A 12,912-nucleotide genomic window follows, 5' to 3' on the forward strand; every position below is an offset into this window, starting at 1 on the left:
TTTAAGCCATTTTTTTCACTCTCCTCTCTCACTTTCAAGAGGCTTTTTAGCTCCTCTTCACTTTCTCCCGTAAAAGGGGGGTGTCATCTGCATATCTGAGGTTATTGATATTTCTCCCAGCAATCTTGATTCCAGCTTCTGCTTCTTCCAGCCCAGCGTTTCTCATGATGTCCTCTGCATATATGTTAAATAATGAGTTAAAAAACTTGTTTCCAGTCAACTGTGTAGGAGTTAGGAGATACTGTGCGCTGGACTCTGGAGCAACGAAGGCGTGGTATTATCGCAGTTCCTATCAAAATACCTTGTTCTTGGTCATATGTCAGTGGCAGTCACCAGACTCAACGTCAGAAACTACACGAAGGCGAAAAGTCTCTGTGTGTGCGCCTCGGATAGAGGGCTGGATTCCGTTAACTTCACTACAGCCCTATTTCAATTTTACAATGAGACTTTGAGGCTGAAGGTGGAAGTGACTTGCCTATGGCCACAAAGCCATAGGTTTGTTGGCTCCCAGTATGGTGTACTTTCCGTCATACGAAGCTGAAGAGGCCTGCGAACAGCTCACAACCTCGCTCCCAGACAAACTCCAAAATGTGACGACTTCAACTTCTATACTCGCCAAGGAAAATTAAACCGGTACTTGAACCAGAGACTCCACCCACGCAGCCGCCGAGTCTCCTACTCAGCGCGCATGCGTCAGGCTGCTCCTCCCGCCCCCGCGCTTCACTCCTCCGCCTTCCCGCCTCTCCCCGCCCCTTTCCCGCCCGGATGTCAGTCTAGCTTTGCCGGATGTTGTTGTGAGTCCGGGAGACACGTGAGGCACTGCTACGTCATCACAGGCACGCGCAGGAAACATGGCGGCGGCGGGTGCTGTGAGCGGGAAGGTAGGTAACGGCCCTGGAGGGACACTGCAGTTTTTCTCCGGGTAGGGCTGCTTTTGCTGCTAGGAGGCCGGCTGGGGAGGGATGCGAGTGCCTTTCTGTATCGGGAACAGCGTGTAGAGGGTGTAGGAGAAGATGCCTAGTTGTCAGCTGTTTCCTTGAGAATGCCGGTTCAGCCCGGGAATTAAGAGACCCGGCTCCTACTCCAAGACTAGCTAGGCCGTGGCGCTGTTTGGTCCGCTCTGCCCCAGGGCGATAGGCTTTTACCTGTCTTGCCTTTTCTAAGAGACAGGTTGTTGCCCTATTGCGTTCTTTTTCTGGCTCGATTTTCTCTGAGTGTCGTTCTTTCTGTCACTTTTCGGACTCCAGGGATTTTTCTGTCTTCCTTTGAGGCGTCACCCTGACTCGCCTCCGCTTTCCTCTGCTTCACTCTGGTAAGGCATCTTTGTCCTCTTCGGGAGGAACTGAAAACAGGTGCTTTGCAGCTGTGCACTTAGAAGAGCGCATTGGATCCATTTTACCAGATTTCGAGTTGATTGGTGATGGTGAGCAGTAGGGATGTTTCCTCTCAGGGAGCTGGAGATTTACAGCATCCCACGCTTGTCTAGGAAGGCGTTAGTTATGGTATTTATTTCGGAAGCAAAGCTGTGATGTTCCCGTGGGAGACTCTGTGGTGCTGTTTTACGGAGTTGGTCATTGACCGCCTCGTTTTTCGTTAGGAGTTAGGATTAAGTGCGGAGGATATTTCATTGCATTCTGCCTGTTCGTGTTCCAAGGCAACGTCATAATGCCTGTTAGTACTACCGTGGCATACTACGGCAACATTTCCAGTTGCGGGCGTATTTCGTAAACAGTTGGGTGGGGTAATGACTCATCTCATACCAAGGACTATTTACTTTCCGCGGAGAGCTTCGTCTGTTCCTTGATGTCACTCATTTTCTTTACGCTGCCCTCTGCATACCATTTTGAATTGCGTGACAGCGTTTGTGTTTTAGTGTATGAACTACTAGCCAGAATAACACACTACTTTTACCCTGAATTGTGACCTTGCGAAATTGAGCGAGCATGACTTCTTTGTCCTTCAAGGTCTTTATCTCCAGAGTGGATGTGGTGCTAGTCATTATTTCTTGCATTGGAGTTAGGATTATATGAAATGATATAAGCATTAAGAAAGTACGTCCTTCTGCATACTGAATATTTTAAATGATGGGTAGGTCATCGTTTTCGAGTTTTCTCGGTCTTTGGTTGTTTTGTCTGTTTCTGTCTTTAGGATGGGTGCTGATCTTCTCTTTGACTCATTACATACAGTAAGATTTTCTATCTGGACTGATCCAATCTAGGACTTTCCAAGAAGGGATCCTTTTTATTTGAACTACACTTCGCTCTTTCAGGTGTGGGTTGATTTTGATAGAACCTTTGCGATGATGAAGCGGAGTTGTGAAATAGGACTTTTTTCACCCTTTCCTTCCAGGCACTCACTACATTTCATAATTTGACTGCGTCTTTTACTTAACGCTACTTTATCACCGCATTTATTCTCACACGTTGCAAACTTAAACCCATTCTCATCACTGCACTTAAATTTTTTTTTTCATGCCAAAGGCTGCCCATCTTTCAAATAATTCTGTTGTAATCCGTGAAACCTGCTTATTTCTCCCTCTTCAAGTTCAGATCCAGTTAATGGCGTCATCATTTACTTGGTTGCATGTAAAACAAACTTGGAGATGTCCATTTCTGTAACAGCATTTAATCAGTAAGATGGTAGGACTAATCAGATCCTACCAGTTTTACCTTAAAGAGGTTTCTTAAATTTGCTGCATCCTCTTCATTCAGACATTTAGCCTTGAGTTCTCTGCAGGGTTTTTTTTTCTTTTCTACAGTCTCTTTGCCCAAAGTCTCCTCTCTACACAAGCACTAGAGTTATTTTCTAGTGCCCGAGGCTGATTGTCTCTTGTTTTAAAAAAAAAACAAAAGTCTTCATTATGTTATTGTCACCATTAAAATAATACTCAAGGCTGGTTAACATGGCATTAAAAATCTGTGTTGACTTTCTGGCTTTATCTTATACTTTTCTACTTCTCAGTCTTGTTTCTTTGGGAAAAGGGGGATAGGAAAGAAAACACACATATATTTGTGAAAGAGTGTGTATATGTGTGTCTCTGTATTGATTTATTCCCCACCCCCACCCCAAAGGTTCAGCTGAGACCTGTCTAATTAGAAACCTAGGGCAGTGAATGTTAACCAAGACTTTTAGGAATCACGTGTGGTACTTTTAAAACTATGGATGCTGGGTCGGTCACAGCCCAATTCTATTCATTAGAACCTTGTGGTGTTTAGATCTAGGATGTAGAGTAACTTTCCTACTGAGTCTACTTGCTTGAAAGTTTGATTCTAGGAAGTCACATGGTGAGGAAGTTAATCTCTGTCATATGGAGAAGCAGTGTAAGATAACAGCTAAGAGCATGGACTCTGGAGAGCCAAGCCAGTTTCAAAAACTAACTTCACACTTACTAGTGATGTCAGTCAAATTACTTAATGTCTCTTTGTTTGTTTCCTTATCTGTAATATAGGGAGGATAATAGTGTGTACTTCATGGGATTTTTAGGATAGATAAGGAAATGTATTAGAACAAAGCCTGGCATGTGGTGTTTAGATCCTGTGTAGGTGTTACTCATCATCTTGATTTCCCTGCAAGTCAGTGGTAAACTATGGTAGAATTTTGAAGGTTTAGAATATGGTTTTTGGTGTGAGTGTGAAATTCATTTTTGAATTTCAGTTCAGTCGCTCAGTTGTGTCCGACTCTATGACCCCATGGACTGCAGCACACCTGGCTTCCCTGTCCATCACCAACTCTTGGGGCTTGCTCAAACTCATGTCCATTAAGTCCATGATGCCATCCAACCATCTCATCCTCTGTCGTCCCTGTCTCCTCCTGCCTTCAATCTTGCCCAGCATCAGGGTCTTTCAAATGAGTCAGTTCTTTGCATCAGGTGGCCAGAATATTGGAGTTTCAGCTTCAGCATCAGTCCTTCCAATGCATATTCAGGACTGATCTCCTTTAGGATGGACTGGTTGGATCTCCTTGCAGTCCAAGGGACTCTGAAGAGTCTTCTCCAACACCACAGGTCAAAAGCATCAATTCTTCAGTGCCCAGCTTTCTTTATAGTCCAACTCTCACATCCATACATGACTACTGGAAAAACCATGGATTTGACTAGACAGACTTTTGTTTGCAAAGTAATGTCTCTGATTTTCAATATGCTGTCTAGATTGGTCATAACTTTTCTTCCAAGGAGCAAGCATCTTAATTTCATGGCTGCAGTCATCATCTGCAGTGATTTTGGAGCCCAGAGAAATAAAATCAGCCACTGTTTCCCCATCTGTTTCCCATGAATTGATGGGACCGGATGCCATGATCTAAGTTTTTTGAATGTTGAGTGTTAAGTTATAATTCTCAGTGTTTTTTTCAGAATTTGAAAAATACCTTGTTTTAGAAGTCACAGGGTGTTCTCTGGGGGTCGAATGGTTAGAACTCTGTGCTTCCTCTGCTGGGGAACTAGGATGCTGCATGGTGTGGCCAACCCCCTCCAAAGTCATGTGGTTGTGATGAATGAGAAACCGTCATAGTAGGGCAGTGGTGAAGGAGACGGAGGCTGACTGCTGGAGTCCAGACCTGGGCTACCTGCTGTGTAGCTGTGTTACTTTGGGCAAATGTCTGAACATTCTGTGCACCAGTTCTCTCATTTGAGAAATGGGAGCTAATGATTTAATGGGAGCTAATAATGTAGGATGGGAGCTAATGATTATTTTCCATCATGAGATTTTGGAGAGGATTAAATGAGTTAATATTTGCAAGGCATTTAGAATAGTACCTGGTATCAGATAAGTGCTTAATAAATGTTAACTGCTGTTATTGTTAAGAAAGATCTTTCAGACTGTCTTAAAGTTGTAAGGTTATTGTTTGGAAATAGTTGAATATTTGTTATTTGCTGCCATTTTATACAAAGAGATTAAAGCTGCCCCCAAATACTAAAGCACTATAGTTATGTAAAATAAATTGGAGGGAGAAAAGGCAAAAGGAAAGTAAAGAATTGACATATCACTATATAAGCTTAAGGTGCACAGCCTGATGGTTTGATTTGTATGTGTTGTGAGATGATTACCGCAGTAGGTTCAGCCAGCTCTTCTTCTCATATAGATCCTTCTATATGAGGATAGATCATCTCATGTAGATTGTGTTGTGATTTTTTAGGGGAGAAATAGGGCCATTACCTGCAAAAGCTGTCCTGCTTTAAGATAATTAGTGGAATAAGTTGACTTATCACGAAGGAGGCAGGAGAAAAGAGATCATTAGAAGTATGTTTTGGCCTTTATACCCAGTGCCTATGAGGGTTGCAGTTTTCCTTTTATTCATTTATAGAATATTTATTAAACACCTGATTTTTTTCCAGGGACTAGTCTAGGCATTCGGGATACGTTAGATAGTCCTTACCTTGGAAATTACAGATTTTAGTTCTTCAGAAGGAAAATATTGACTAAAATCCATCCCGTTATCTTGTTTAAATAAATTCAGTGAGTTTCAGGTTTTTGAACTGGGCTGTTAATAGTGATGTTTGTTTTCTTGAGGCTTGTAGACTAGACTCATCCTCATGAGGGCAAGGTCTGAAATATTTCATCTGTATCTGGCCATAGATGCTGTCACATAGTATATATTCACTGAGGAGGAAAGAGCAAGAAATTAGGGGGGAAAAAATGAAGAGGGATTAGAGGAAGAGTGATGGATGGGTTCATTGAAAGTGCTCTTGTTTTGGAGTTGAAAAGTCCTGTGTTAGTATATTTGCTTTTCTCTCTAGGCCTGTGGTTTTTTACTGTGATTGTGTCAGAATTTGACTCTGTTGAAAATAGCTCGAAACAGTTGGGAAATCACCTGTTATATTTTTTTTTCTGAGTTTTTTTTAAAAATGGTTTTCTTAGGAAGAATTTATTTTGTAGCTTAAATTTGGCCCTTTCCAGTTCCTTTTAGATACGTTTATAGTCCTGTGAAATTCTTTGCTTAAGAAAGATTGATGTTCTTATTATCTGGTAGGTTTTCCTGGAGAATTTTCTTAGAGTGTATGTGTGTTAGTTGCTCAGTCATGTCTGACTCTTTGTGAGCCCACAAACTAGCCCGCCAAGCTTCTCTGTCCATGGCATTCCCCAGGGAAGAATATTGGAGTGGATTGCCATTTCCTTCTCCAGAGAACTTCCCAACCCAGGGATCAAACCCTGGTCTCCTGCATTGCAGGCAGATTCTTTACCGTTTGAGCAACAGGCAAGTCCTTTTCTTAGACTAGATCTTACTAAATGGTAGTGTCTTCCTGGTGTAGGATACAATGAATATGTCTTCCTTATTTTTCTGGCATTCTTTAACAAACATTTGAGTACCTTCTGTGTGCTGAGTTCTTTATTCTTGACACAGCACAGTAGTTTGCCATTTTAAGAAGTCATTTCAATTTGTGGTTTAATAAAAACATGACTTGGGGAAAGAATTTAAATATTGTTTGCTTTGATGGGTTTTAGTTGCTGAGACTAAATGAAAGGAAGGAAATCCTTTTGGAATTTGTTTACTGTTTCTTGCACCGTCTGTGGTGTGTCTATAGTCATTGGCATGAGAGAAGCCCTTCGTTTAGTCCCCGTTATGCCTCCTGGACTGCCTTCCTCTCTGACATGGTTTGGCACACTGATGCTCTTAAGAAGCATTAGCAGTTCTGCCTGCCCTTTGTTGAGAGTTGTACCATCCTCAGTGTCTCTCTGTCTTCACTCTCAGAAAGTTGTGTGGTTTGTTACTCTTAAAACCACCTGTGTTCTATATTTCTTTGAGTTACAGTCATTACTAACATGCCCCAAATAAAACTCATTGTTTACATTCTTTTTCTGTATTCTCTCCCTCCGTGAATAGCCACGTACACTCAGTTTTGTCCTCGAGTCTTCTCCCTTCCTCTCCCGCATCTGATCAGTCATGGAGTCCTGTCCTTTTGACCTTGTAATTACCATTCTGAGCCATCTGCCTTCCTCAGCCACTGCCGCTGCCTTGGTGGAAGCCACCGTGAAGTGCTTCCTCTGTGCGTTATTGCAGCTGTTCTTTTGGCTCTGCAGCTGGTGTGTTGGTTTTGAAAAGGCAGGTCTGCCATGCATTCCATGTCATGGCATTCCATTCCATGGCATTCTGCTAGAACTTTCTAATGATGTTTAGTGGTAAATAATTGTCTTCAGGGTAAACTCCAAACTCCGAAATTCCTGAGCATGGTTTAAAAACATTGTCGTCACTGGGGGCTTTCCAGATGGCTTAGCTGGTAAACAATCTGCCGGCAATGTGGGAGATCTGGGTTCGATCCCTGGGTTGGGAAGACCCCCTGGAGAAGGGAGTGGCAACCCACTCCAGTATTCTTGTCTGGAGAATTCCATGGACAGAGGATCCTGGTGGGCCACAGTCTATAGGGTTGCAAAGAGTTGGACACGACTGAGCGACTGACACACATCATCTGATCTGGTTCCTGCTCTTGTGTCGAAACTGTTAGTCACTGCTTGCTGATCCGGGTTGCAGCCATTAATGAAACTACTCTCTGCATAGAACACATATCCTCTGACAAGAACATTCACCCTCTTTGAGGTATGATTGCCATTCTTCAGGTCTTGGGCTGTATGTCACGCTAGTTACAGTCTTTCTGATTTCTCGTCCTGCCTGACCCCTTTCATGTAGGGTGAAAGTGTTGGTTGCTCAGTCATGTGCGACTCTCTGCCACCCCATACTGTAGCCCGCCAGGCTGCTCTGTCTATGGAATTCTCCAGGCGAGAATACTAGAGTGGGTAGCCATCCCCTTTAGGGTCTGCTTTGGCAACTGTTTACATATTCATTAAATCATACATTGCTTTTATCTGTTTCCCTGTCCTAACCCCCAGTTAGATTGCTATGAAGGCAGTGACTGAATCTCACTTATTTTTACCCAGAAGCTTGCCCTGTGCCTGGCACAGTGCAGGCGTTCACTATATAACTATTGAAGAAATGACTGTAACTGACATCTCATACAAGATCCGGTGTGCACTTCTGTCACATTTTTCTGTGATCGTTGACTTACATGACGTTACTTATCATGTATGTTTTTCCACCAGCACTTTTTATCTCCAAATCTAGTTGGTGCTAAGTAAATGTGAATGAGTAAAGAAGCTTAAATCAGGTTAGGGGAAATGCAGAAGATTGGATGTGTTTGAATAGGCTCCACTTGTGTCCTTTTGAAGGGCTTAGTAGGCGTTGTTTGCAGAGAGAGGGTATAAAAGGGTGTTCTGGGTAGAAGGAACGGAATGCACACAGCATGCAAAGGCACAAGGCTTTGAGGAGCAGGGACGTTCAGAGGGGCCCAAGGCACGAAGTGTTGCGGGGTGACAGATGTTGCACAGTTGTAGAAGTAAAGGGTAGAGTCAGAAGAATTTGAAACTCAGGCGTGGTGTGGTGAGACGTACATTTTATAAAGGTCATTTTTGTTAGTTGTTATACACTATACAGTTTACAGATTATTGGAAGGTGACTAGATGGGGGAGGAGTGATCAGAATATTATTTTAGTAACTCAGGCTAAAAATGATGAAGGGTCAGTGTCAGAGGGGAAGGTTTCAGGGGTTTTAGGAGGTAGCATGGGGATGGTGAAAGAGGCATTTAGGTACTGGGTGGAGGGCTTGTCTTACAGTTGGGAATATCAGAGGAGCAGATTTAGGATAAAACATACTGAGTGTAAGATGTCTGTGGGTTGTTCAAGTGGAGACATCAAGTGGGTGCTTACATATTGCTCATTAGAGTTGCTGGGCTTATTCTGGCATTTCCTGCAGATAACATCTCTAATCAAAACGTTAAATTACTTATATGCTGAATAGTTTTAAACTGAATTTTGTGACTTTCTTGTTGTTAAATTTAGCTTAAAAATTCACAGTTGCTAAAGTTTAGAATGTATGTTGTGTTTAGTAGGTGTTGAATTTCCAGTTTTGGACAGAGATTTAGGGCAAGGATTTTAAGAGTAAATTTCAAATATTAGTTGAATGTTTTATCTTTAGTTTTTCAAAATAAAGATTATAATAATACAGATAAAAATCCAATTCCAGTAAGGAACAAAATGAACAATTATCTGCCATTGTATTGTGCAACTTTATTCTAATTTCTGCTAAATTAAGAGGTCAGTAAGTTTATTCTAAATAATTTGCTGTGGTTCCCAGAGTACTTTTAATGAGTTGTGTGGGACATGGTTTCTTTGGTAAAGAAAAAGAAAAATCTGCAGTTTCTGTCGCAGGCTGTCATTGGAAGTTTTATAAATATAATTACCTAGTTAGGCATCTTAGCAAAAATTTAAGACCATTTTAATCCAAATAGAGAAATTTTCTCCTTTTTTAGTACCTTTACACATTCTTCCCCCTTCCCCCCCCTCCCCAAGAGGGTGGGAAGCAGTTAGAATGCTCTAGCTTGTGTAAAGATTTTACCCTTTGTATAAAATTACCAGGTACATACAGGCAAGGAGCTTTTGTCTTGTTTATTTTTTCTGCTCTCGATGGTGTCTGGCACATAATAAGTGCCCGATAAAAGTTTGTTGAATTAAGTTCAGATAATTGATTTATTACCACCGAGTGGCAAGTCTTTGAATGTGCTTGATACTTTTTGCTCCCTATAGACACTTAATCCCCAAAGGAAAATAGATAGGGTGTGATTTAAAAAAAAATTTTTGCAGCAGGATCAACTTCTTTTTTTACAGTAGGATACTTCTGCCATGTGTTCACTTTTATATAGGGTTTTGCAGTGTAAAATAGACTTTCCTGTAAGTTGTTTTTTATACAGCTTTATTGAGGTATTAATTGACAAACAGTAAGTAGCACATAAGTGTGTATAATTTGATAACTTTTAATACACTATAGACCCATCAATAAAATCAAAATAATAACATATCTACCTCTCAGAAGTTTCCTCTTGACATATTGTAACCTGTCACTACCATCATCCTGTCCACAGTCAACCACTGAGCTGTTTTTTGTGACTAGATTAGTTTGCATTTTCTGCAGTTTTATATAAATGGAATTATATGGCATGTACTCTATTTTTGGCCTTTCTTTATTCAGCATAATTATTTTGAGGTTCATTCATGTTGTTGCATGTATCATTAGTTAGTAATTCCTTTTTATTGCCAAGTAGTATCCTGTCATATAGGTATATGGGTATATGTATGTTTACTCATTGATCTATTCATGGACTTTTTATTTTTTTCTTTACTTCTGGCTTTACAAATAAAGTTTCTGTGAACATTGATGTATAAGTCTTTGTATGACTATATGCTTTGTATTTTGTCAGGCAAATACCTAGGTGTAGAATAGCTGGATCACGTTAGTTGCGGGCTTCCCCGATAGCTCAGCAGGCAAAGAATTCACCTGCAGTGCAGGAGACACGGGAGTCGCAAGTTTGATCCTTGGTTCAGTAAGATCCCCTGGAGGAGTAAATGGCGACCCACTCCAGTATGCTTGCCTGGAGAATCCCGTGGACAGAGGAGCCTTGTGGGCTACAGTCCATGTGGTCACAGAGAGTCAGGCTAAGCACATGGCACAATGTAAATGGGATATTTAGGATTTTAAGAAACTGGCAAACTATTTTCCAAACCATTTTACATTCCCACCGGTGATGTATAAAGGTTCTAGTTGCTCCACATCTTTGTTCACATTTGACATGTTAGTTTTAAAAATTATAGTCATTTTAATAGATGGTTTCAGTTTGCAGTTCCCTAATGGCTTAGCAACTAAAACCAGCAACAAGAATGACTTATGATGTTGAGCATTTTTTTATGTGATTTTATGTCATCCCTATATTTTGTTTGGTGAAGTGTCTGTTTAAACCTTTTGCCCTTTTTCTAATTTTAAAATTTTTTCTTCATTTTCTTGTTACTGAGTTTTGAGAGTTCTTTTTATGTTCTGGATGTGAGTCCTTTATTGTGCATACAGCATGACTTGCATGTATCTTCTCCACCTGAGCTGTGACTTTTCATTTGCTTAATGTCTTCTGAAGAGAAGTTTTCAATTTGATGACTTACCAGTCTTTTATGCTTTTGGCATCATTTCTAAAGTTTTTGTTGTTGTTGAACTGAGGGCCACATAAATTTTCTCCTTAAAGCTTTGTAGTTTTAAGTTTTACATCTAAGCCTTGTCCTGTTTGATTTGGGTATGTGGTGTGATATATGGGTTGAAGTTTTATTTTTTTGTACACGGGTATCCATTTGAGCACTGTTAAAAAGACTATAAATTTAATTTACTTAATTTGTACGGTACTACTCGGCAGATTATCTTTTTCACCTTGTGAGTATCGGTGGCTGACTCTTAGATTTGTTTTAAGTTGTCAAATTCATTAGTATAAATTGTTCATAAATATTCTTAGTATCTTTTTTACTTGTGTACATCTGTGCTGCTGCTAAGTCGCTTCAGTCGTGTCCGACTCTCTGCGACCCCAGATGGCAGCCCACCAGGCTTGCCCGTCCCTGGGATTCTCCAGGCAAGAACACTGGAGTGGGTTGCCATTTCCTTCTCCAATGCGTGAAAGTGAAGTCGCTCAGTCGTGTCCCACCCTCAGCGACCCCATGGACTGCAGCCCACCAGGCTCCTCCGTCCATGGGATTTTCCAGGCAAGAGCACTGGAGTGGGTGGCCACTGCCTTCTCCATGTGTACATCTGTAGTGATGTTAAAGTTCTAATTCCTAATATTGGTAGTTTATGTTGTTTGTTTTTTCTTCTGTTTGGCTATAGTTTTAACCAGTTTTATTTAAAACTTTTTTGTATTTTATTTAAACTTTCTTGTATTTTATTGATTTCTACTCTGATCTTTATTTCTTCCTGCCTTCTTTGGGTTTAATTGGCATTTCTTTTTCTAGTTTCTTAAAGTAGATGCTGAGGTCATTAATTTGAGACCTTTTTTCCTTTCTGATAAAGGCTTGTAACCCTATGTGTTTCCCACTAAGCACTGTTTTACTGGCATTGCACAGACCACACACAGGTTTTAAAATGATAAGCTTGCATTTTGGTTCAGTTTAAATACTTTCTAATTCCCCTTTGATTTCTTCTTGACCCTTGGGTATTTAGAAATATTAATTTCCAGATATGTGAGAATGTGGCAAAGATATTTCTATTACTGATTCATAATTTAATTCCACTGTGGTCACAGAATGTACTTGAATTCTTTTATGTTTATTGATATTTGTTTGGTGGCTCAATTTTTGGTCTATCTTGGCAAATGTTTTGTGTATATTTGAAAGAATGAGTATTCTTTCAAATATTCAAATGAATACTCATTCGAATGAGTATTCAAATGAGTATTGATGGGTGGAATGTTTTGTAAGCATAAATTAGGTCCAGTTGGTTGATGGTGTTATCAAGTCTTCTATATTATTACTGATTTTCTTTTCATCAGTTAATCAGTTATTGAGAAGGGTTTGAGATTTTGCAGTAATTGTGGACTTGTTTATTTCTTCTTGCAGCCCTGTCACTTTATGCTTCATGTTTTTTGAAAGTCTTATCAGGTGCATAAACATTTAGGATTGTTAGATCATCTTGAACCGTTGACCACTTTATTGTTAGGAAATTATCTTTCTAACCAGTAATATTTCTTTTGCCCTGAAGTTTATTTTTATCTGATATTAATACAGCCATTCTAGTTTTTTTCTAATTAGTGTTAGTTTATCTTTTCACCTTTTTCTTTTTAACCTATTTGTGTCTTTATATTTAAAATGCTTTTCTTGCAAATACCATAAATGTGGGCTTACTTTTCAATCTGATACTTTTTTTAGTTGGAGTCTTTAGGTAATTTGTATTTAATGAGGTATGGTTAAATTTGTCTTATCATCTTGCTAGTTTTTATTGTGCCATCTCTTCTTTGTTCCATTTTTTTTTTCTGCCTTTTTTGTGACTAGTCAAGTAGTTTTCATTATTCTAAGTTTTGTTTCCTTTGTTGACAATTAACTATTAACTCTTATGTTAGTGATTGCTCTA

At 40.1% G+C, this 12,912-nt stretch overlaps 1 protein-coding gene across 2 annotated transcripts in view; it reads left to right on the plus strand.

The window, feature by feature from the left end:
* Nucleotides 1-756: 756 nt before the first annotated feature.
* Nucleotides 757-12,912, plus strand: part of TBC1D15 (TBC1 domain family member 15) — a 72,667-nt gene continuing 60,511 nt past the window's right edge. The window contains exon 1 of one of the 2 annotated variants that reach the window (XM_069584014.1): nt 757-881. In XM_069584014.1, the coding sequence (XP_069440115.1) occupies nt 852-881 (30 nt within the window). In that variant the 5' untranslated portion in view covers nt 757-851. The remainder of the gene's footprint in view (nt 882-12,912) is intronic. The other variant, XM_069584015.1, reaches the window with a different exon arrangement.

This window comes from Ovis canadensis, chromosome 3 (genome assembly GCF_042477335.2).
Source record: "Ovis canadensis isolate MfBH-ARS-UI-01 breed Bighorn chromosome 3, ARS-UI_OviCan_v2, whole genome shotgun sequence".
Classification (NCBI taxonomy): Eukaryota; Metazoa; Chordata; class Mammalia; order Artiodactyla; family Bovidae; genus Ovis; species Ovis canadensis.